The 23,632-nt window shown below is 41.8% G+C and overlaps 1 protein-coding gene across 3 annotated transcripts in view; it reads right to left on the reverse strand.

Moving 5' to 3' along the window:
* Positions 1-21,534, reverse strand: part of TGFBR2 (transforming growth factor beta receptor 2) — an 80,951-nt gene extending 59,417 nt beyond the window's left edge. Inside the window, exons 1-2 of one of the 3 annotated variants that reach the window (XM_073333374.2) lie at positions 21,173-21,534; positions 13,516-13,635 (exon numbers count right to left, since the gene is read on the reverse strand). In XM_073333374.2, coding sequence (XP_073189475.1) covers positions 13,516-13,635; positions 21,173-21,269 — 217 coding nt within the window. In that variant the 5' untranslated portion in view covers positions 21,270-21,534. The remainder of the gene's footprint in view (positions 1-13,515; positions 13,636-21,172) is intronic. The other 2 variants (XM_073333373.2, XM_073333375.2) reach the window with 2 other exon arrangements.
* Positions 21,535-23,632: the final 2,098 nt, after the last annotated feature.

Raw genomic sequence — 23,632 nt, forward strand, 5'->3', positions numbered from 1 at the left:
ATGCATATGCACTGATTTATACACATGTACAAATACTTACTTTCCATATGCAATGAGTGCATTTGTATTTTTGTGGGTGCACTGTTACCATGTTTAAAAATCTGATCCTCCCTTATTTTAAAAAAAGTGGGCTCCCACTACAAAATTTGGATCCAGAGTTCAAGCACTAAAATTCAGGGGTGCTTGTTTCAGCTCAGTATAAACATAGGGACATTTGCAAAATTTGGTCCTTTGCTTAGATTTTGAACTTCTCCAAATTTCAGCAGAAGTGGGGGAGGTGAGATCTAGAATTATATTTTGGGCACATCGCTAAAAACATTCTTATAAGGCAGGGGTCGGCAACCTTTCAGAAGTGGTGTGCTAAGTCTTCATTTATTCACTTTAATTTAAGGTTTCGCGTGCCAGTAATACATTTTAACGTTTTTTAGAAGGTCTCTCTCTATAAGTCTATATATCATATAACTAAACTATTGTCGTATGTAAAGTAAACAAGGTTTTCAAAATGTTTAAGAAGCTTCATTTAAAATTAAATTAAAATGCTGACCTTACGCCGCTGGCCCGCTCAGCCCGCTGCCAGCCCTGGGATTCCGTTCACCTAGGCCATCAGCAGGCTGAGCGGGGCCTGTTGCCGGGACCCTGGCTAGCAAGGGGCTGGCAGCCAGAACCCCAGACCGGCAGCGGGCTGAGCGGGGCCAGCGGCTGGGACCCGGCAGGCAGCAGCGTGCCATTAAAAATCGGCTCGCATGCCATAGGTTGCCGGCCCCTGTTATAAAGGGGCTACAGCATTGGTCTAAAACATTAGTTTGCAATAAAATGAATTGTTCTAATATTATAGAATTCTATACAGTTTATTTTCTGAAGGCTGTATGTACCTCTTTTCCTGATCCACCCTAGTTAATCTAACTTGGAAAATTAATTGTATTGGAATAAAGACTTATTTTACCAAAAAGGAAATTCTCTGTCAATCTCTGATGGGCCAACAAGCTTTTGTGGCAGCTCTGTTCAGAGCTTGTTGACTGTAAAGAAAAACTTCGAAAACTGTGAAAAATCTTTTTGCAAACAGTTTCATTGATACACAGCAATGTTTGAATGACAGATTCGATGGGAATAGCATGAGAAAGAAATTATTCACTTTCATAATCCATCAGCTCAGTTAAAATAGTAAATTGCTCTCCTCAAAGTAAAGTTAGACTGAAACTTAATCCTTTGGGAGCAAAATCACTTTGAATGGATTTGGGGGGGAAAATACACAACCTTCTCAAATTCAGCAGCATGGAGGGCTATATTTGTTTCTGTCAGGTTGGATGCATCTAATTCCCACCATTAATGGAAATTATAAACAATGCATTGAGAAAAGGACATAGCTCATAAAAACAAGTTTTTGAATGATATCCAAGAGATGTGGGGAAGGGGGCAAATGAGGCTGTTCACAAATTTCTCTTCACTGCAGGAGGTGTTACCAGGTTTAAAGTAAAATAAAATTTGTGGGTGAAATCCAGCCCCTATTGAAGTAAGTGGGTATTTTACCATAACTTCAGTGGGATGTGGATTTCACTCCATAACCAAACCCTTTAAAGGGCCCAATGGGCCAAAGGGCCCTGTCACTACCATTGACTCTAGAACACGAACACAAGGAAGTTACATTTGTACACCATGTTGTAAAACTGCTTTCTTCTATGGTACATTCTCACGTAGATGCCTGTGGAATCCGGCATACATGACACTCACATTTAAAGGCTAGCATCACTCTGACACTAACAAATATGCATACGTGCATACAAGAAAAAACACTTCTTACTGCCTGCAGTGGATTCTTTTAGTCACTGTACAATGTGCTTCAGTTGTCTGCACCAAAAGGCCTGGCATTACAGCATGACGCAAGGATATTCTCAAAAAAAGAGAGCTCAGTGTGAAGGAACTTGCCTGGCTGAAATATTTAGTCTACCTGTCTGAAGGTGTGAGAGAGAAAGCAGTCTGTTCTAGGTTGGTTATGAAGTATAATACTGGATGTTTAGGCAGAACAACACTGTAGTTAAGCTCATACCATGAACTGTATGGATAGAGTTGATTTTTTTTAAAACATATCTACCTGCGTGGAAAATACTTAATGAAAAAGCATTCTTTTATGATGGGTTTCAGAGTAACAGCCGTGTTAGTCTGTATTCGCAAAAAGAAAAGGAGTACTTGCGGCACCTTAGAGACTAACCAATTTATTAGAGCATAAGCTTTCACTGTTTCCATAACCCACTGTCTCCTGCATGCCCCAAGCTGAAGATAATGACTGATTATCTCCTACATACTCTTAAGACTACCTTAACAGTTCTTTCTCAGGTTTCAGAGTAACAGCCGTGTAAGTCTGTATTCGCAAAAAGAAAAGGAGTACTTGTGGCACCTTAGAGACTAACCAATTTATTTGAGTATAAGCTTTCGTGAGCTACAGCTCACTTCATCGGATGCATACTGGGGAAAGTGTAGAAGATCTTTTTATACACACAAAGCATGAAAAAATACCTCCCCCACCCCACTCTCCTGCTGGTAATAGCTTATCTAAAGTGATCACTCTCCTTACAATGTGTGTGATAATCAAGTTGGGCCATTTCCAGCACAAATCCAGGTTTTCTCACCCCCCCTCCCCCCCACAAACCCACTCTCCTGCTGGTAATAGCTTATCTAAAGTGACCACTCTCCCAGGATTTGTGCTGGAAATGGCCCACCTTGATTATCATACACATTGTAAGGAGAATGATCACTTTAGATAAGCTATTACCAGCAGAAGAGTGGGGTGGGGGGAGGTATTTTTTCATGCTTTGTGTGTATAAAAAGATCTTCTACACTTTCCACAGTATGCATCCGATTGAAGTGAGCTGTAGCTCACGAAAGCTTATGCTCAAATAAATTGGTTAATCTCTAAGGTGCCACAAGTACTCCAGTTCTTTCTCAATAGCCCAACAGTTCTTAAAGTCAGCATGTGCATTCTTCAGATGTCTTTTTAAAAAGAAAAATTCCAATTAGAAGTGCAAGGGAAAACCAACCAAAAGTCTGCAAAACAATTACTTCTGTAAAAGGAGGTGTTGTGTGGAGAAAGGAGGATGGGTGTAAGACTGAGAAACACACCACTTGCTCAGATGAATCAGGAAAACCTTTCTTGGAAGAACTCAAAATCAGACACACATTCCCTCCGACTCATAATTTTTGTTCAACTGTCTTTTCCTTGTAACAATTAAAAAATTTTAAAAACAAAATGTGGCTATGCTTCATGAGTTTTTACATGGTATAGTTCAGCTAGAGACATGATATAGTATGGTACCATATGGAAGGTACCTACTTTCTGTGGTATCTTATAAAGGATTAATGGGACTAGATCTTCAGCTGGTATGAATCAGTGTAGCTCCACTGACTCCCATGGTGCTACACCAAGTTATACTAGTTCAGGATCTGGACCAATACATCTATTTGAGGGTAACTGGATTGTTCCAGAGGCTGGCCGTGGCACATATTAATCCTTCATTTGTAGGTCACAGATTCAAATCCAGCTGTGGTAAAGTAGCAACTGGTGGTGGAGTAACATTGTATATTAATGATAAGGTAGACTGTAAAGAAATTAGAAGTGATGGAATGGATAAGACAGAGCCTGTTTGGGCCAAAAAGCACGTTGCAGGAGAAAACTTCTAGAGGTTCCCCTAGGATAGTGCTTCCCCCAGGATCAATTTGGACATGGATTGAGACCTCTTTAATGTTTTTAATTAAATAAATGCTACTGGGAATTGTGTGATTATGAGAGACTAAATTCTTAGAAACAGATTGGAGGATAAGTGCTACTAATAGTAGGGCCCAGATTTTCCTGGAGATCATAGCTGACACAATTCTTCACCAAATAGTTGCCAAACCAACAAAAGGTGATGCCATTTTAGATTTGGTATTGGTGAGTAGTAAGGACTTCACATAAGAATTGGTTGTAGGGGACAAGCTTGGTTTGAGCGACCATGAGCTAATTCAGTTTAAACTAAATGAAAGGATAAAAAAAATGTTTGCAACTAGGGTCCTTGATTCCAAAAGGGCAAACGATTAAAAAAAGGGAGGGGGGGGGAATTAGCTAGGGAAGTGGACTGGACTGAAAAACGCAATGTAATGCCAAGCCTCCTCCACATTCAGATCTTTAAGTCAAAGTTGCAGAAACTATCTGAATCCTGAATCCCAAGCAAGAGGAAAAATATTGTGGGGAAGGGATGCTCATCCAGCTTGATCTGCAACCATCTCAAACAGGTGATTAAGAAAAAGCAGAAATCCTACAAGGAATGGAAGATGGGATGGATTAGCAAGGAAAGCTACCTCTTGTAGGTCAGAAAGTGCAGGGGAAAAGTGAGAACTGCCAAAAGCCAAGCAAAGTTAGACCTTGCCAAAGGAAATTAAAACCAACAGTAAAAGAATATAAATATATATTTATATATTTTTATTTATATACATATAAATAAAAAGAAAACAAGGAAAGAAGAAGTGGGACCGCTAAACACTGAGGATGGGGTGGAGATTAAAGATAATCTGGGCATTGCCCAACACCTAAACAAATACTTTGCCTCAGGTTTTAATACGGCTAATGAAGAGTTTATAGGTAGTGGCAGAGTGGCTAATGAGAACAAGGATATAGGAGTAGAAATTACCACGTCCAAGGTGGAACTCAAACAGCTTAATGGGACTAAATTGGGGGGCCTGGATAATCCCCATCCAAGAATATTAAAGGAACTGGCACATGAAATTGCAAGTCCAACAGCAAGGATTTTTAATGAATCCATAAACTTGGGGGGTCATACTCTATGACTGGAGAATCGCTAATATAGTTCCTATTTTTAAGAAAGGAAAAAAAGTGAGCTGGGAAACTACAGGCCTGTTTGACCTCAATTGTATGCAAGGTCTTAGAACAAATTTTGAAAGAGAAAGTAGTTAAGAGCATAGAGGTAAACAGTAATTGGGATAAAATACAACATGGTTTTACAAAAGGTAGATCATGCCAGACCAACCTGATCTCCTTCTTTGAGAAGAGAACTGATTTTTTAGACAAAAGAAATGCAGTAGATCTAATTGACCTGGATTTCAGTAAGGCATTTGAGGCATGGGAAATTATTAGTTAAATTGGAGAAGATGTTGATTAATATGAGAATTTAAAGTGGATAAGGAATGGGTTAACGGAGAGCAGGTGATACTGACAGGTGAATTATCAGGCTGGAGGGAGGTTACTAGTAGAGTTCCTCAGGGATCGGTCTTGGGACCAATTTTATTTAACATTTTTATTAATGATCTAGGCAAAAAAAAGTTGAGTGTGCTAATAAAATTTGTGGATGACACAAAGTTGGAAGGTATTGTCAATACTGAGGAGGAACAGAATATCACATAAGAAGATCTGGACAACCTTAAACTGGAGTAACAGAAACTGGACAAAATTTAATAGTGCAAAGTGCAACGTCATGCACTTAGGGGTAAACAAGAACTATGAGCTGCCAATGTGATGCAGCCATGAAAAAGTGAAGTCCTAGGATGCATCAGGCGAGCTATTTCCAGTAGAGAGAGAGAAAAGTGTTAGCACCATTATACAAGGCACCGGTGAGAACTCATCTGGAATACTGCATGCAATTCTGGTCTCCCATGTTTAAGAGAGATGAATTCAAACTGGATCAGGTGCAGAGAGTGGCTACTAGGATGATCCAAGGAATGGAAAACCTACCTTATGAGAGGAGACTCAAAAAGCTGGGCTTGTTTAGCCTAACCAAAAAATGAAGGCTGATGGAAGATATGATTCCTCTATACAAATACATCAGAGGGATAAATACCAGGGAGAGAGAAGGGTTATTTAAGTTAAGTGCCAATGTGGACAAGAATAAATGGATATAAACTGGCCATCGTTAAGTTTAGGCTTGAAATTCGATAAAGTTTTCTAACCATCAGAGAAGAGAAGTTGTGGAACAGCCTTCCAAGGGGACCAGTGGGGAAAAAAACCTAACTGGCTTCAAGACTGAGCTTGATAAGTTTATGGAAGGGATGGGATGACAGGCTGCCCACAATGGCATGTAGCCAATCTCCAATGGCCAGTGATGGGACACTAGATGGGGAGGGCTCCGAGTTACTATAGAGAATCTTTTCCCAGGTGTCTGGCTGGTGGGTCTTGCCAACATGCTCAGGATCTAGCTGATCACCGTATGTGGAGTTAGGAAGGAATTTCTTCCTGGGTCAGATTGGCAGAGACCCAGGGGAGGGAGGGCGGGGGTAGGATCCCCTTCCTCTTCAACATGGGGCTTGGGTCACTTGCCGGTTTAAACTAGTGTAAATGGTGGATTCTCTATAACTTGAAGTCTTTATATCATGATTTCAGGACTTCAGTAACTCAGCCAGAGATTATAGTTCTATTACAGGAGAGGCTGAGTGAGGTTCTGTGGCCTACAATGTGCGGGAGGTCAGATCAGATGATCATGCATGAGAGGAAAGTGATCAGGAACAGCCAGCATGGATTCACCAAGGGAAGGTCATGCCTGACTAATCTAATCGCCTTTTATGATGAGATTACTGGTTCTGTGGATGAAGGGAAAGCAGTGGATGTATTGTTTCTTGACTTTAGCAAAGCTTTTGACACGGTCTCCCACAGTATTCTTGTCAGCAAGTTAAGGAAGTATGGGCTGGATGAATGCACTATAAGGTGGGTAGAAAGCTGGCTAGATTGTCGGGCTCAACGGGTAGTGATCAATGGCTCCATGTCTAGTTGGCAGCCGGTATCAAGTGGAGTGCCCCAAGGGTCGGTCCTGGGGCCAGTTTTGTTCAATATCTTCATAAATGATCTGGAGGATGGTGTGGATTGCACTCTCAGCAAATTTGCGGATGATACTAAACTGGGAGGAGTGGTAGATACGCTGGAGGGGAGGGATAGGATACAGAAGGACCTAGACAAATTGGAGGATTGGGCCAAAGGAAATCTGATGAGGTTCAATAAGGATAAGTGCAGGGTCCTGCACTTAGGATGGAAGAATCCAATGCACCGCTACAGACTAGGGACCGAATGGCTAGGCAGCAGTTCTGCGGAAAAGGACCTAGGGGTGACAGTGGACGAGAAGCTGGACGTGAGTCAGCAGTGTGCCCTTGTTGCCAAGAAGGCCAATGGCATTTTGGGATGTATAAGTAGGGGCATAGCGAGCAGATCGAGGGATGTGATCGTTCCCCTCTATTCGACATTGGTGAGGCCTCATCTGGAGTACTGTGTCCAGTTTTGGGCCCCACACTACAAGAAGGATGTGGATAAATTGGAGAGAGTCCAGCGAAGGGCAACAAAAATGATTAGGGGACTGGAACACATGAGTTATGAGGAGAGGCTGAGGGAGCTGGGATTGTTTAGCCTGCAGAAGAGAAGAATGAGGGGGGATTTGATAGCTGCTTTCAACTACCTGAAAGGGGGTTCCAAAGAGGATGGCTCTAGACTGTTTTCAATGGTAGCAGATGACAGAACGAGGAGTAATGGTCTCAAGTTGCAGTGGGGGAGGTTTAGATTGGATATTAGGAAAAACTTTTTCACTAAGAGGGTGGTGAAACACTGGAATGCGTTACCTAGGGAGGTGGTAGAATCTCCTTCCTTAGAGGTTTTTAAGGTCAGGCTTGACAAAGCCCTGGCTGGGATGATTTAACTGGGAATTGGTCCTGCTTCGAGCAGGGGGTTGGACTAGATGACCTTCTGGGGTCCCTTCCAACCCTGATATTCTATGATTCTATGATGGTCCCTTCTGGCCTTAAAGTCTATGAGAAACTGGAAACTTTTTCTAAGCTTTTGGTGGCCTACATGAAATGACTTGATGGTCTCCATAAAGTTCATAGTGGACTAATGATAAGATCACAGAAACACCATTTCAACTGATACCCAGAGGGGAGGGAGGCTCAGCATTAAATGAACATGGAAGCTGAAAAACCTGTTCAATGTTGGGCAAATCGCAGTGTGGGAAAACGTACTCTGCTGCTACTGTATGCGTTCACTAACAACAGGAGCTGACTCTCTGGAGCTGTCAGTCAGGCACTTTTCACAAACACTGCATTAACTGAGAACATCCATTTAACAGAACGGTCCTTAAAACACAAAAAATGCTTAAGCTTTCCAAATTCAACAACATGGTAATTTAAACAAAAAGAAACTCTCCATGGGAAAGGATACATTTTTAAAATTCTGTGGATGCAAAATTTTATAGTCCATACATATTTGAAATGTCCTTTATAGGGGTTAGTCAGCAGAGTGGCTTAACTCTTTGTTGCTTCTGGAGATACTAATCCAAATTCTGACTTAGGACACAAGTAAAACCACCTTTTGGTGCTAAACAAATACCTGATGATTCTCAGGGTTTAAGGCCCGAAAGGACCTTTCATCTCGTCGGACCCTCCTGCATAACTCAGGATAGGAGCCAAAACCAGCAGTTTCTGCATCAAGCCCACAACTTCTGTTTGAGCCATTGTTTACCTTTTAAGAAGATAGCCAGTCTTGATTTAAAGATTTCAAATGATGGAAAAATCTATCCAGTCTCTAGATAAGTTGTTCTAATGGTTAATTACCTTCACTGTTAAAAAAAAAATTGCACATTTGTATTCTGAATTTGTCTAGCTTCAGCTTCCAATCATTGGAACGGATGCTTGTCCACTTCAGCGATTCTCTACACAATCCATACTGAGCGTCAGTCCAATGATACTCTGCTACTGGCCCCGTGCCCACCCCTAGCCTTTGCCCCCTTACCTCTGTCTGGGTTCCCCCCTGGAGACACAACACTGCTCCCAGCCCCAGCTGGGGGGAGAGGTATGGACGGGATAAGGGGGCTGGCTTTCAGCACCTCCATTATTAAAAGGGTTCCAGCACCACTGGGGGTATGCACTCGTCCAAGTTATCTGTTCCTCCATTTAATGAGCACAAAATGCATGATTTTTTAAAATAAAGTTCACATTTTATGGGAAGGAAGACAGTTATCTTGGTGGGTATGGTCCATGCCAGACTACAGCTGGGGGGGGGGGGGGGGGGGAAATGTAGATGCCAGTTTCTTCTACTTTGATGCATGTGGTGAGTGGTAGTAGCAGAGATGTATCAACATTAGCTTTGAAGGTTAAGATACTTTATAATGATTGCAAATGAACAATGGTCTGCTTATAGCATTCACCCCCAACCTTCACCAACCAGGACAGAGACCAGTGTTTCCAATTTGACACCACTGGTAAGCACATGTGACAAAACACACTGCACTTAACACCTGCAAAAATAGCAAAGTTCGAGGAAGTACAACTCAGCTGCACAATACAATATCCATCAAAAGAGCCATGATAGAAAAGAGCCATAAAATGGTCAAGTAACACAAGGCAGGGCCACCTTGCACCAGCGCTGCTCCTTGATGACTCATAACACATCGAAGCTCTTAAGTGGGGAGAAATGGGGAAACAGATTAGTCCTGTGTCTTGTTTAACTTGGCACAGTATAGGAGAGGAGAAACAATGCAAGACTGACTGGGCTTCCTGATGGCCTTGGAGCTTTCATCCAGAAATTCTGTTGAGGAATTACTGTGCCACCACCATGGCACCATCCTTCCCTCCCTTGGCCAACAGGGATGCCGCCCATCAGAGATCCACACTGATGGAGCTCCATAGGGTTGAAGGGGTGGAGGAGGAAGGGGTTGCTGCAGGGCAGGCGCTGTGCTCCAAAACACAGTCCCCCTCCAGAGTGTGGTAGATTTTTTAGATAAAGGAAACGCAGTGGATCTAATTTATTTAGATTTTAGTAAGGCGTTTGATACTGTGCCACATGGGGAATTATTAGTTAAATTGGATAAGATGGGCATCAATAGGAAAATTGAAAGGTGGATAGGGAATTGGTTAAAGGGGAGACTACAACGGGTCCTACTGAAAGGTGAACTGTCAAGTTGGAGGGAGGTTACCAGTGGAGTTCCTCAAGGATCAGTTTTGGGACCAATCTTATTTAATCTTTTTATTACTGACCTGGGCACAAAAAGTGGGAGTGTGCTAATAAAGTTTGCAGATGATACAAAGCTGGGAGGTATTGCTAATTTAGAGAAGGACAGGGATACCCTACAGGAGGATCTGGATGACCTTGTAAACTGGAGTAATAGGAATTTAATAGTGAGAAGTGTAAGGTCATGCATTTAGGGATTAATAACAAGAATTTTAGTTATAAGCTAGGGACGCATCAACTAGAAGTAACGGAGGAGGAAAAGGACCTTGGAGTATTGGTTGATCATAGGTTGACTATGAGCTGCCAATGTGATATGGCTGTGAAAAAAGCTAATGTCGTCTTGGGATGCATCAGGAGAGGTATTTCCAGTAGGGATAAGGAGGTTTTAGTACCGTTATATAAGGCACTGGTGAGACCTCACCTGGAATACTGTGTGCAGTTCTGGTCTCCCATGTTTAAGAAGGATGAATTCAAACTGGAACAGGTACAGAGAAGGGCTACTAGGATGATCCGAGGAATGGAAAACTTGTCTTATGAAAGGAGACTCAGGGAGCTTGGCTTGTTTAGCCTAACTAAAAGAAGGTTGAGGGGAGATATGATTGCTCTCTATAAATATATCAGAGGGATAAATACCAGAGAGGGAGAGGAATTATTTAAACTCAATACCAATGTGGACACAAGAACAAATGGATATAAACTGGCCACTAGGAAATTTAGATTAGAAATTAGACGAAGGTTTCTAACCATCAGAGGAGTGAAGTTTTGGAATAGCCTTCCGAGGGAAGTAGTGGGGGCAAAAGATCTATCTTGCTTTAAGATTAAACTCGATAAGTTTATGGAGGAGATGGTATGATGGGATAACATGGTTTTGGTAATTAAATATTCATGGTAAATAGGCCCAATGGCCTGTGATGGGTTTTTAGATGGGGTAAGATCCAAGTTACCCGGGAAAGAATTTTCTGTAGTATCTGGCTGATGAATCTTGCCCATATGCTCAGGGTTTAGCTGATCGCCATATTTGGGGTCGGGAAGGAATTTTCCTCCAGGGCAGATTGGAAGGCCCTGGAGGTTTTTCGCCTTCCTCTGTAGCATGGGGCACGGGTCACTTGCTGGAGGATTCTCTGCTCCTTGAGGTCTTCAAACTACAATTTGAGGACTTCAATAGCACAGATATAGGTGTGAGGTCTTTTTTAGGAGTGGTGGGTGAAATTCTGTGGCCTGCATTGTGCAGGAGGTCAGACTAGATGATCATAATGGTCCCTTCTGACCTAAATATCTATGAATCTATGAATCTATTTCCTTGTGGAAATATGAAGAGGAAGGAAATTATGTTGGCTTGAGCTGCGAACCAATCAATGAGAGGTAAATGAGACAGTGGAGCAGCAGTCACCTCTACATGACAGCTCTTCTGCATCCTCATATATTACAGCATTCCTAATCATGATCAATAGGGTTGATGAAGCTGTGGCCTCCAAAATCCACAGCCCACCATATCCCTCCCATAAAGAGGATGGTTCAAGAAAAATCCACAAGATAAATCTCAAAGATTTCCTTCTCTGATCATGGACCTATCCTATGCGGTCTTCAGCAGGCACTGTATGTGTGTGGGGGCGGGGGGAAGGCGGTGTCTGGCATCAAGACACCCACAGCCATGCTGCAAGATTTCCATGGAGTCAAGTTGGGAATAAGGGCTCTTATAATATGTTCCCAGAGGAAAAGGGGCGGGGGGCGCAATTACAATGTAATCACTGAAAACATAAAGAAGAAGTTTTTTATATTTTTATATTGCTTCACATTTTGGGCCAAAGGAAAACACAAGTCACCTTGTAGTCATGTAATGCCTTACTCAAAACAACAGAGAAGTGCTACTCTGGGCTAATTACTAGTTCCAGAATGACTGGAAGCAAAATTACTGTACTTTGCACCTATCAAGATCAGCCTCAAAATTGCAAACTTGGAGCAATTTCTGTCCACCCAAGGAATATTTTAAAAGACTAGGCAATTTGAGAAAAAACTAAGTGAAAAAGTACTAATTACACCACATCATAATTCCCTCTCCATACATCTATTTTTTTAAAAAACGCAAATAAAATACTTAGACATACCGACAAGCACTTCAAGATCTAAGGGGGAAAGTGCTAAGTATTATTATTATGATGGCTTCAGATATACTCCAAACCCAAAACTCGCAAACAAGTTCTGTGAAGTTGGGAGATAGAGATGTCTCTTTCATGGGCATAAAAAAATATATAAATATAAGGACCAGTCCTGCTGGGTATTAAGTGATTTCAGCTCCCACCTAAGTCCATGAGTATGACTACATAGCAGCTGGGAGCAAACCTCTCACCCTGGTACATATATTTGCAGCTAGTGCACTAAAAATAGCAGTGTGGACATTGCCGCATCAGCTGAGACTCAAGTTCGCCGCCTGAGCTCAAGTTCATGCTACCCCATGGCTCTGAGCTCAAGCGGCGAGCCTGTGCCTCTCCCAGTGTGGCAGCATCTACACAGCTAATATTTAGCATGCTAGCGCAAGCCCCACTAGCACAAGTCTATCTACCTGAGCTGGGAAGCTCACTCCCAAGCTGCAGTATAGACAGGTCCTAAGGGGTTTTCTAGATTAATGAGCAACTTTTATCGCCAACAATGTCAAAAGTCACTAGTGGCTTTGGGTGCCTGATGTGAGAAACTTTGAAGGGTATGATTTTCAGAAAGTACTGAGCCATCCATCGTCTGAAAATTAAGCTCATTTCAAGTATCTCAAAACCACACAAGGTGTTAAAATGTGGAGGCACCCAAAATCCTTAGTCACTTTGAAGAACCTTGGTCAAGAGTTTCTATTTTTGCCCCTGAAAATGGCTGAATTACTAGTGGGTTATGGTTTCTATCTGTGGACTGTTCCAAACTTCACTTTCTTGTACGATCTGTAATACTAAAAATTGCATTAAAAATGCACTTACTATAGTTAGTGAAATGAGCTAAGAAAATTCCTACCCTCAACCTCTTGTCATCCAGAAATTGCAGACACCCCAAAAGTCTGAAAACAGGTATGCGGACTCATACACTTTTAGTGCTGGAATACTGACAGCAGGAAAATTGATAATGGCTTATCTACCTCTCAGGTCTGAAATACCTAGACTCAATGGAATCACAGGTTAATTTCTGGCAGAGCTGACTCAGCCCTTCTTTCTTCCAAAGTAAACAAAATTAGTACCATGTTTTTTGTGAATTGTCTCTCTTTTGGATGAGACCTATCAAAAATCCTCTGGCACAGTTTGGATAAACATTTACCCGTTTATGTTTGAAAAGTCTTTCTCCTTCACTCCACCTTGCTAATGCCTACCTCTCAAGGGTGAGGTGCCTCTTATGCTTATATAATTTTTGAAATGCTGAGTTCTTTGGAATGAAAGGCATTATATTAATGTAAAATACTATTAAAGTATTTTGCTTCTCACAGCTCCCTTTTCTGAGTCTGCCTATTCCCCTATCTGCAACATTGCCATAATTCATTCTCCCCTTGGTTCTGCCCAAGTTAAAAGCCTTAATCATACCTTTGATCATGTCCCAGCATTCTGGAATTCTGGAAATTCCCTCTTCCTGTGGCCTCCTGAAATCTCTACTCTCTAGGCTCCAGGGAGTCCCAAATGCTGCAGCCAAATTACTTTCTTGTTCTGGGAAAGAGAACTGTATCATTTTGGCTCTTGTAAGATACGATATCACAAAGGTCTGCTCAAGGGAATTAGAGCCTCATAACTCACAGTTGCCAGTTATTAATTCTGTGGGGCAGATCCTCAGTTGATATAAATTGGTGTAGCTTCATTGCCTTCAGTAGAGTTATGCTGATTTATGCCAGATGAGGACCTGGCCCTAGATGTACTTCGCTTGCACAAAGGCTAGTTTTCCAAGGCATCCATTAATGTGCCCTGTGCATGTAAGAGCCATACTGTGTCTTTACTTGGCAAGTTGCTTTGAAAAAATGACACCTTCCTACTTAACAGACCTGGTCTCTGGGTATATTTTGTCAAATTCACTCACTTTTCAAACAAAAATAAATTTCTCTTCCTTTTTACTCCTTGGAAGAGGCAATACAGTCATGGGAGAGTGAGATGGATTTTATTTTGGCACCTGCATCAACAGAATTTTGAATTCAGTTCAATTGCAGAGCCAAATTATGCCCTCAGTTACAACAGTACAATGCCTCAGTGGGGTTACACAGGTGTAATAGGGCAGAAATTATCTTTCAGAACCTCTATCACTGGTGACAATGCATAAGCTAGAAAAAGCACAGCTTGACTTACAAATCACAGGTTGAACTTGTGGCAGTTATATACGCTTATTTATTATACACACAAAAAGCACAAAATTTGATCTGGAATTTGCCGAGAGTCAATAAAACAGTTATACTACAATGTCATGTTTACAGTTACTTTTCAAATTAGGATCACACTTTAACTTCTCAATGTCTCAGTTTCCCCCTCTTTAAAAATCAGGCTATTAGTGCTTAACCACTTTTATAAAAACATTTTGAAATGTACAGAGGAAAAGCATTCTATAAGTGCAAAGCATATATTAATAGAACGTAGTGCTCTCCTACTTTAGAATATTTCTCTTCAGTACAGCAATACAAATAATAAATTGTAATAGTATATTAGGTCACACAATGCAAAGGCTCTGAAAGGACTGTTACATTGTATTATTTGAGGTCAATGTACATCTGTTTGGGGGCAGGGACTGTCCCTTACTAGGTGGTTGTACAATGCCTAGAATAATGGGGCCCTGCTCTCAGTTGGGGTCTCAAGCTGTTGCTGTAACACAAAGAGTAACAATAAAAAATAATAATCTTGGAGCCATTATGATCACATACAATATCCATATTAAAATCAATTGGACTCCAGATATTATCACCTAAGTCCTAACAAAAAATGTGTGCAGATACCCCACCCCCCTCACCCCATCCCAGCTAATATAAGTGTTTACGTGACTTCACAAACATGATGAGCCTGATTCACCACCAGCTGGTATCTTATGTAGTCATTTGCACCTGTGAAAAGTGAACATTCTACTCTCAGTCATGCTCATAATGTAACACACAGTGCAGTAAAGGTAGATGAGAGCCGCTGGGTGCGTTGTCTCAAGGATGTGGCGCTTCTGTGAAGACCGAAAGAGAGAGTCCTTTGATAAAAGCGGAATGAGGCCGGGGGGGGGGGGGGAGATAGCTTTCGAATAGCTATAGTTTCAAGTTAGCTTGTGAGTTAAATGCAAAACATTAACCCTTGGTATGGATGTAGGTTTAAAATAAAAAATGCTTTCAATATCAGAAACCAGATGCTCCTGTGAGTTACAGAGGTGCATCTACCCTTACACTCAACCCATCTGGCTGCAGCTGTGGAGGACTGAGCCCAATTCTCCTCTCACTCACATCAGTATCACTTTAGAATGACTCCATTACTTCAATGGAGTTGCTCTTGACCTACTCTCAGGCAAGTGTGTGAAGAACTGGACCCATGAACACTGGACTATTGGACCAGTTCTAAATAACTATGGTTTATTATATACAATATAACAGTTTGTTTTTATTATGATATGAAACAGACTAGAAACTCCATTCATTCTTAATGGTGCCACTCATCCAAAAAAGACAAGAGGAACAAATGAAAGAAGACCATTCTAATCAGGGTAACTTAGGGATGGATGCCAGCAGGAAAAGCTTGCTAACTGCCAGCTGTTTCAGCAAAAGAATTTTCCTCAACAATCATTCCAGGGGCGAAACTGGCTCTAATATCAATATAAAGGGAGGAGATGGGATGTAACAGAAAACTTAGATAAAGGTATAACAAACTGCAATTACAAGAAGACAAAGATGAAGGAACTGGGATATTTAAAACACACACAGACAGAAGTAAAAAAAAACAGAACTAGGAATTAGTTTTTTTCCTTCCAATGCCACCGTTTCTTACAATTTTGGACTGTTGCTAAACTTTGTTATACTGTAACCAAAGTAATATTAGGACTGATTCAGGAAAGCATCTGAACTGAGACTTCACTTTAAACTCATGCTTAACTTTAAGGATTGCTAAATCCTACTGAAGTTAATAGTTTTTAACCATGTGCTTAAATCCTATCACAAACAGAGATGGAATTAAGCGCACACACAATGGCCCCTAATTAGAAAAACTGTTTGATTGTTCTATTATGTTTGAAATAGTCCATTTTTCTGTATATAGCTTTTTGTCAGACCTAAACTTTGTGTATTACTTACAGTTGCACCATTTCAGACAGTGGGTGATAAGTGGGTGCTACATTTAACTGATATCAGTTCTGCTGTCCTGTCTATGTACTGGAAAATACACCCAAGAAAAATACTAACTGAAAATTGTGTTTTCATCACTTAGAGCCCACTCATGCAAACATTTAGCATGGAGTGTCTCGTTCACAACACCGAATAGTCCCTTTGCACTCTGACATAGCTGCAACACCCATCTCAGTTCTTACACTCACGTAAGCAGGAACTTCAATCGGACTATTCACATAACAAACAAAATGCTCAGAAGTAAGTTGTTTGCAGGATTGGGTCCTTAATTTCTTAAAGTAACTCTTATCCCATTGACCTGGAGCTGAAAGTCAAAAGGGACTAGCTGAATAACCTATAGATAAACATTCTTTCTAATATATTTTGGGCTATTTTCGTCCTCTAGGATTAGGCTTGTTCAAGTAAAGATCATCCACTTTTAATTTTTATTCTTGCTTACAAGAACTTGTAAATTCTACTGCTACTGTCTAGTAGAAAACAATATACCCCTGACCAGATTTGAGGCCTAAAACCTAGTAAGCAACCTAGATGAAAGCCAAGGGACTGACTCTTTCAAGGCAGGGCTTAAACAGATTTACTATTTCACCACAGAGGAACTGATTCTCCACTGCTTTGCATTAAAAGTGCCATGTTGTCACTTACAGCAGTACAAACTGAGCCAGATACTCAGCTGTCTCCCACCTGATCTGCACTGCTATGGAGGTGCAAAGCTGCTGACACCCAAGGGATCTGCTCAGTTGAGAATTCCCCTAGTGTGGAGGAACCGCTGGATGGTGTAGAGCTAACACACAGCTGGCTATGTTGCCTTTTCGTAGGGGTTGTTCCTGGAAAAAGATAACATTCTCAACATACGTTTCCATTCCAGTGATCTGAAACTGCAACAATGGCCCCAAAAATGAGGAGAACTTACGAGTAGCCTTGAGAATACCCTAAATCATGCTAGATGCCACGAAGAGCTCCATATGGGCCCAAGTGTTTCAAAGGCATCTGAAAGCTTTTGACTCCACAGACTCAGCTGAATTGAGTGAGCCTCGGCTACAGATCAGAATCAAGCCCATTTTACGCTCACTTTGCATGGACGCAAAATAGCTCCACTAGGTGCAAGGCAGTGAAGAATCAGGCAGGAATTAGTTCTGCTCATTTACACCAGTGTCCGTTGGTCATAGCTCCACAGCTGCCAATGGAATCATAGTGGTGTAAAACAGGTGTAACTGCAAAGAGAATACAGCACATGGCGTTGCAGCTGTGATACAGCACTACGAGGAAAAAGTGCTCATACCATGAATCTAAAAATATCCACTTAAAAGCGTCCTGCAGAGGAAATCTGGGAAACCTCATCAATGATACTGAGCTTTTTTTTTTTTCCCTGACAGAAAGAAGAATAGCTGCTATATGACAAATGTTTACAGTACATAGATGGAAATCCTCCCTAAAGGATCAATCGTGCAAATAAACATGAATAATTTTCTTCACATGAAAAAAGGGACATGGTTTTGAAGGACCACCGTCAGATTTAATTTAGATGTATAGTAAGAAGTTTTTACAAAACCTAAGTGCAAAACAAAATAAAACCTAAAAACCAACATAAACAGTTCCATTAACTTTTTAAACATTCCATTTGTAACAGTATCCAGATCCCCAGCTTGTGTAAATGAGTGTAAATCCATTGATGTCAATGAAGCTACATCAACTTGCAATAGCTAAGGATCTATTTAATCATTGTTAAACAGCATTTGCCAACCAAAGATTACAGAATTGCAATAATACAGGAGAACTTGAAATAGAATTTCACTAGAAGGTCAAGTAAAATTTGCTAGCCTATTCTCATGGTCCAGGAAATGCAAAAATCAAAGATGCAACACAATTAAAACTAACTGGAATCACACTATGACCTAGCTCCTATTCCTACTGAAATAAATAGAATTTTGCCATTGGCTTTAATAGAAGTGGGATTGTTTTTATAATATTTGAGTGTACTATACACAGGTTTCCCTACAATACCAAAGGAAAAAAAAAGGTGCAGGGGGATTGTGTTATGTAGACTATTCTCATTTGAGAGACTATGAGATGGCATTAGAACAAATACATAAATAATGATTGGAAACGTACTCAGATGTTTTTTAAAACTAAGACAAAAATATAAAGTTTAACTGGATTGAGGGGCTGAGCCTTCATTCTACAGAACTGAAGGCTGATGTGTGACAAGACCCCCAAACATAAATTCAGGTTCTTCAAGTAGAACCCAAAATAGAAAAGTCACACTCCATTCTTGTACATAGGTGCAGATTTATTACACATACCTGGCCCCACTGTCCCTCATCAGTTAAACTTGTATTGTGGCATTCATAATAATTTCAAAAATATTTCTTTATTCTTCCATTTGGTGAAGATATTATAACTAGCGGTGTTGAGCAAAGGCCTTTTAGTCTATAGATAATAATAGAGCATCTTTTTTAAAGCAGATACGTTTTTAGCTTGGAAGTCCACCTGCTACAAATATTATTAAAATTCTTATGAAATGCCAAGATCATTACAAAAAAGGGTATTTTCAACAAACTTTGTGATGCCTAAGGAGTAACAGAATATGAAATGATAATATTTCAGATACTGTAATAGTCTAAATTTTAAAAAGTATATTAACTGTGTTCTGAATATCGTTTTTAGTAAAAGTTTCTTTTGAGTGAGCAGAGAACAGAAAAATGTTCTTAAATTATCTCCAGTTTTTATCTGTTTTCTAAACTAAATCTGTCTAAATTGGTTTTCAGAAAAATATACTAAAAAAGAAACAATAAAGAAGATGAAAAATGATGCATTGCTTTTTCACTGAGGCTTTGTGTCACAAGAACCTACCCAGAGCAACTTTTATTCTGATGATTAAATGAAAGTTACCACAATCATCATTTATTGGGTTTTGCCACTTATTAGTCAAAAATGACATAATTGTAAACAAAATTCAAACAAAGCTAAACATACCACATGTAAAGCTCTTACATTATGGTCAGCCCTCAGATAATGAACTTCTTCAGGACACAAAGTTTAAACTATTTTTGTATATTTATGCCTTAAACCTACAAACAGTTATATACACAAGTAATGTCACACATATTTGGGACTTCAACAGGATTACTTACATGCACAAAGTTACTCAAGTGCCAAAGTATGTGTAGGATTGAGACTTTACATGGTAGTTCTCTTTGTAGTGTATTTTATCAATATGGAACAATTCTCAAGTTTTTGCTGGTCTCTACAGACCAAATGAAGGAATCTGAGGACTCAGAAACACTAAACAGTCTGTGCAGTGATTACATCTTAAAGACCTAAGAATAGATGTTTAGTGCTAATATGCACCTTGGAGGATAAATCAATAGTTAGAAGCTAAACATTTAGAATTCAGTTCTGCAGCAATCTGAAGTCTTTTATCCCTTTATTAATGGACCCCTCACAATTAACAGGCAACACCAGTTTCAATAACATGTTCTAGAGCCTAATCCTCTGGACACTTACAGATAACTTTACACATGTGAGTAGTCCTGCTGAGATCTCACCAGGATAAGTGTTTGTGGGATTAGATCCCCAGTTTGCAAGTTTTCAGACCAGCAAACCTTGTTTTCACATAAGTCTGTAAGGCACTTTGCTCTCTCTTTGCACAACATAAATAAATATATTAATAACAGTAATATGAGCCATGGCCTTAAAAATATCCAGAGATGTACAGTGCAATTAAAAATTTCCAACACAGGGATGTGAAGTGTAATGAAAAACCACACAAACCAGGCATTAACTTTTAGGAATGCTTTGAATACTGAAGGAATGCCTGAAGTTTCATAGAGTTTAAGGCCAAAAGGGTCCATCAGTTCATCTAGCCTGATCTCTTGTATATCACAGACCATTAAATTTCACTAAGATACCCCTATATTAAGCCCAAAGACCAAAGCACTTCAGTCCTCAGGAGACTAAACTGTATGTGCCATAGGCAGAATACAGGAGAGACCAAGGTGCCACCAATGCCCAAGGCCTCTGCAATGGCAGGAAATTAATTGAGAGTTCTCAGTGCAACTACTCACAACCAGTGCTTAATTCTCAATTGCATGCAGTGACTGTACAAAAAAAAATTCAATAACTTTTAAGACACTGCTGCATGCTTTGCAAGATCACTTTACACAGAGCTAGACCCATGGCAAGGCCCAGGCAGCAAATCAGGGATACACACTGCCTGTGTGTGTGTGCTGGAGCCTAATAATACTCTGGGGGCTTTAATAGGATCTAAGATTAACTCAGTTTGAGCGCCACTTTCTGAATGCCCTTTACCTGCATCCCAGGTGTCAGGTTCCTAGAACAACAGTGCCGCCTGGGCTCAGAGAAGCGCTTTTCAGCCCCAGAGGGCAGCACACAGGTGAGCGGGTTAATCCTAATCCAACTGCCACACACAGCCCGAGAAGCACGACAGCGGGCGGGAGTCCGCTTTGCTCCTGCGAGGAGGGCCCCCGGCCCCCTTTGCGGAGGGGCACCAGCACCCAGAGCTCACCCTGGGGCCAGGTGCGGAGGCTGCTGCTGCTGCTGCCGCTGCGCTGCGCGCCGCCCGATAACCCCGGGACAGGCAGTAGCCAACTTCCGAACTACGCTTGGCCCGGGCGAGGCTCGCCTCAGAGCAACCCCCCGCGCGCTTCCTGCCAGCGCCCGGGCCAGGGCTCCTCGGTCGAGCCCCGACCCGCCCAGCCTCTCCGGCGAACCCCTTTCGGCGAACACCCGAACTCCGCAGCCCCAGCCGGGGCTCGCCAGCGCCGCTCCCCTGCCGCCTGCAGCTGTCAAGCGAACGGCATCGCCCGCTGCACAGCCGCCTGGAGGGTCGCCGCCGCCCCGGACAAAGAAGGGGAAGGGGGGACGGGACTGCGACTTACCTGAGCCCCGCGCCTGAGGGGGGACGGTGCTGCCGACGAGCGCCCAGCACGAGCAAGCGAGCAGCAGCCACAGGCTCCGGAGGAGATCCCGGCTCATGGTCTAGCCCGCTCCGCATAGGAAGCCGAGGCAAGAAGTGGGGCTCCTCTGCTGGGGGGGGGGGCGAGGGCTGCACCCCGGGCCGGCCGGGGAGAGAGGCGAGGCCGCCGCGGCGGCAGCTGTGGCTGGGCTGGCTGCTCCGGGACGCCGCGCGGCTGGGCTGGGCTGACTCACTCCGCTTCGCTTCAGCGCCGCGAGGGAAACAGGAAATCTTAAAACTTCGCAAACAGCTGGGCAGGACTTGCTAGCTCCGACACGAGTTCCTTCGCCCCCTTCGCTCCCCGCCCCCTTCCTCAGCCGCCTGTCACTCAGCTGCCCTGGGCCAGCCCCTCGCAGGTCTCTGAGCCACCGCAAACACCCTCCAGCCAGCCACAGCGCCTTGTCCGCATGGCTGCGTGCAGAGAAGTAGTTGCCTTGCCTAGGAAGCAAAGAGGGGAGAGTTTCCCCCCAGCCATATGATCAAGGCTTGCATTTGCAGCCTGTTATTGGTTTATTGGGTGCGCCTATAGCCAGCAGCTAGATTGGGCTCCCTTGTGCTGGGCGCTGTACAAACAGTAAATGGGCCCAGCCCTGAAGAACTTAAAAGCTAGGATCCAGATCCTGCAATGTGTTTCAGGTGGGCAGACTGCTCCCCTGCACACAGGCCTGCTTGTTGATTCCACTAGGTCTCCCCTGGTGGCATTCCAGGTGTGTGTTTCACATTGCTGAGTCAGGGCCTGAAAGAGAAGACATAGCAGGCAGGTGACATAATGGGGCAGGGAAGTTGAAGTGACAGTAATAACAGGAAATGTTAGTACAGACTAGCTTGTGCTCAATTTTTAGAAGTAAGCTAGTGGGTAGCAGCAATCACAGTCATAACAGTTTGTCACCTGCCTCTCAGGTATTTTGTTCCAGAATTGAAAAGAGGCTGCATGTGTTGCAGAAAATTGTCAAAAGGAAATGAATGAAAATTTGCCTGCAAAAGGGGTCAAATTGCTCGTGAAATTAAAGCAATTTTTGAAGCAATGAAAATAGGGAGAAATTCACATTGTTGTGTCTTTTTGATGCAAAAATCTACATGCACAGGTGCAAAATCATCTGAAAGAAAATTGTGAACATTTTCACAAATATGTTCATGAACAATTTTTCAAAATGTGGCACTACCCTAGAACACACACTCTCTAAATAAGATCAATGAAGCAGTGATTGCCAGCTGCGACGTATGTGTTGCGTGGGTAGCTTTAAGATGTGTTGATGTGTGCACTTGCACACATACTTTTCTTTAACAGTCTCAGGAACCTACTACGTCATCAGTAAGGGGGCATGACTTTGAGATGTTTTACATGCATTGTGGATATAGAAGGTGGGTAAAACTCATCAGCTTCCTTCCCTCACCAAGCTCAAGTAACCAGGCTTTTTTGCAGGAACCAGCGTGAGCAGAAAATAACATTCTAGGGATGGAATCAATGCAATGGAATGATTCTGCACTGCCTATATAGCAACTGCAAACCATGAGATCTACTGGAAGTTTGCACTGAATAGGCACTGCAGGTCACTAAAAATACTGCCATGAGATATGAAGTAACTTTTTTTAGTATATTCAGTTTTAGTACATGGGCTGTTGACATTACAGTAGAACCTCAGAGTTACCAATACCTCGGGAATGGAGGTATTCGTAACTCTGAAATGTTCGTAACTCTGAACAAAACATTATGGTTGTTTCAAAAGTTTACAACTGAACATTGACTTAATACAGTTTTGAAACTTTACTATGCAGAAGAAAAATGCTGTTTTCCCTTTATTTTTTAGTAGCTTACGTTTAACACGGTACTGTACTGGCTTTAATTTTATTTATTTATTTAATTTATTTTGGTTTCTGCTGCTGCCTGATTGTTACTTCCCGTTCCAAATGAGGTGTGTGGTTCAGTGGTGAGTTTGTAACTCTGGTGTTCATAACTCTGAGGTTCTGCTGTACTCTCCTCTCACATATACGGCTGTGTATGGACTGGAAAATAAACAGCTGCACATGGAGATAATTTGAGGATCTTTGTTGTGATTTTGGTGATTCAGCTGAGTCTTGATTACAGCACTTGATATGGATGCAGAACCAGGTATTTCAAAAATGGGGGGAGAGAGAGAGTGCGCGCTCATGCAAAATGCACATATCAATTATTTATAGACTTTGAAGGGTTTACACAATATATTTAATTGGTGAATATCTTTGGCTTCAAAAATCTCATGTTTGTTTGTAACTTTGGTTTTAAAAACATATTTGCACAGTGCCGTCACAGTTTATGTTGTGAATTCTCAGACTTTTCTAAGAGGTTTTTCATTTCTTCATTTTGCTTTGTTTACTCAAGATTCCCTCAGACACAACTGCCCTC

This window comes from Lepidochelys kempii, chromosome 2, assembly GCF_965140285.1.
Source record: "Lepidochelys kempii isolate rLepKem1 chromosome 2, rLepKem1.hap1, whole genome shotgun sequence".
NCBI classification, from domain to species: domain Eukaryota; kingdom Metazoa; phylum Chordata; order Testudines; family Cheloniidae; genus Lepidochelys; species Lepidochelys kempii.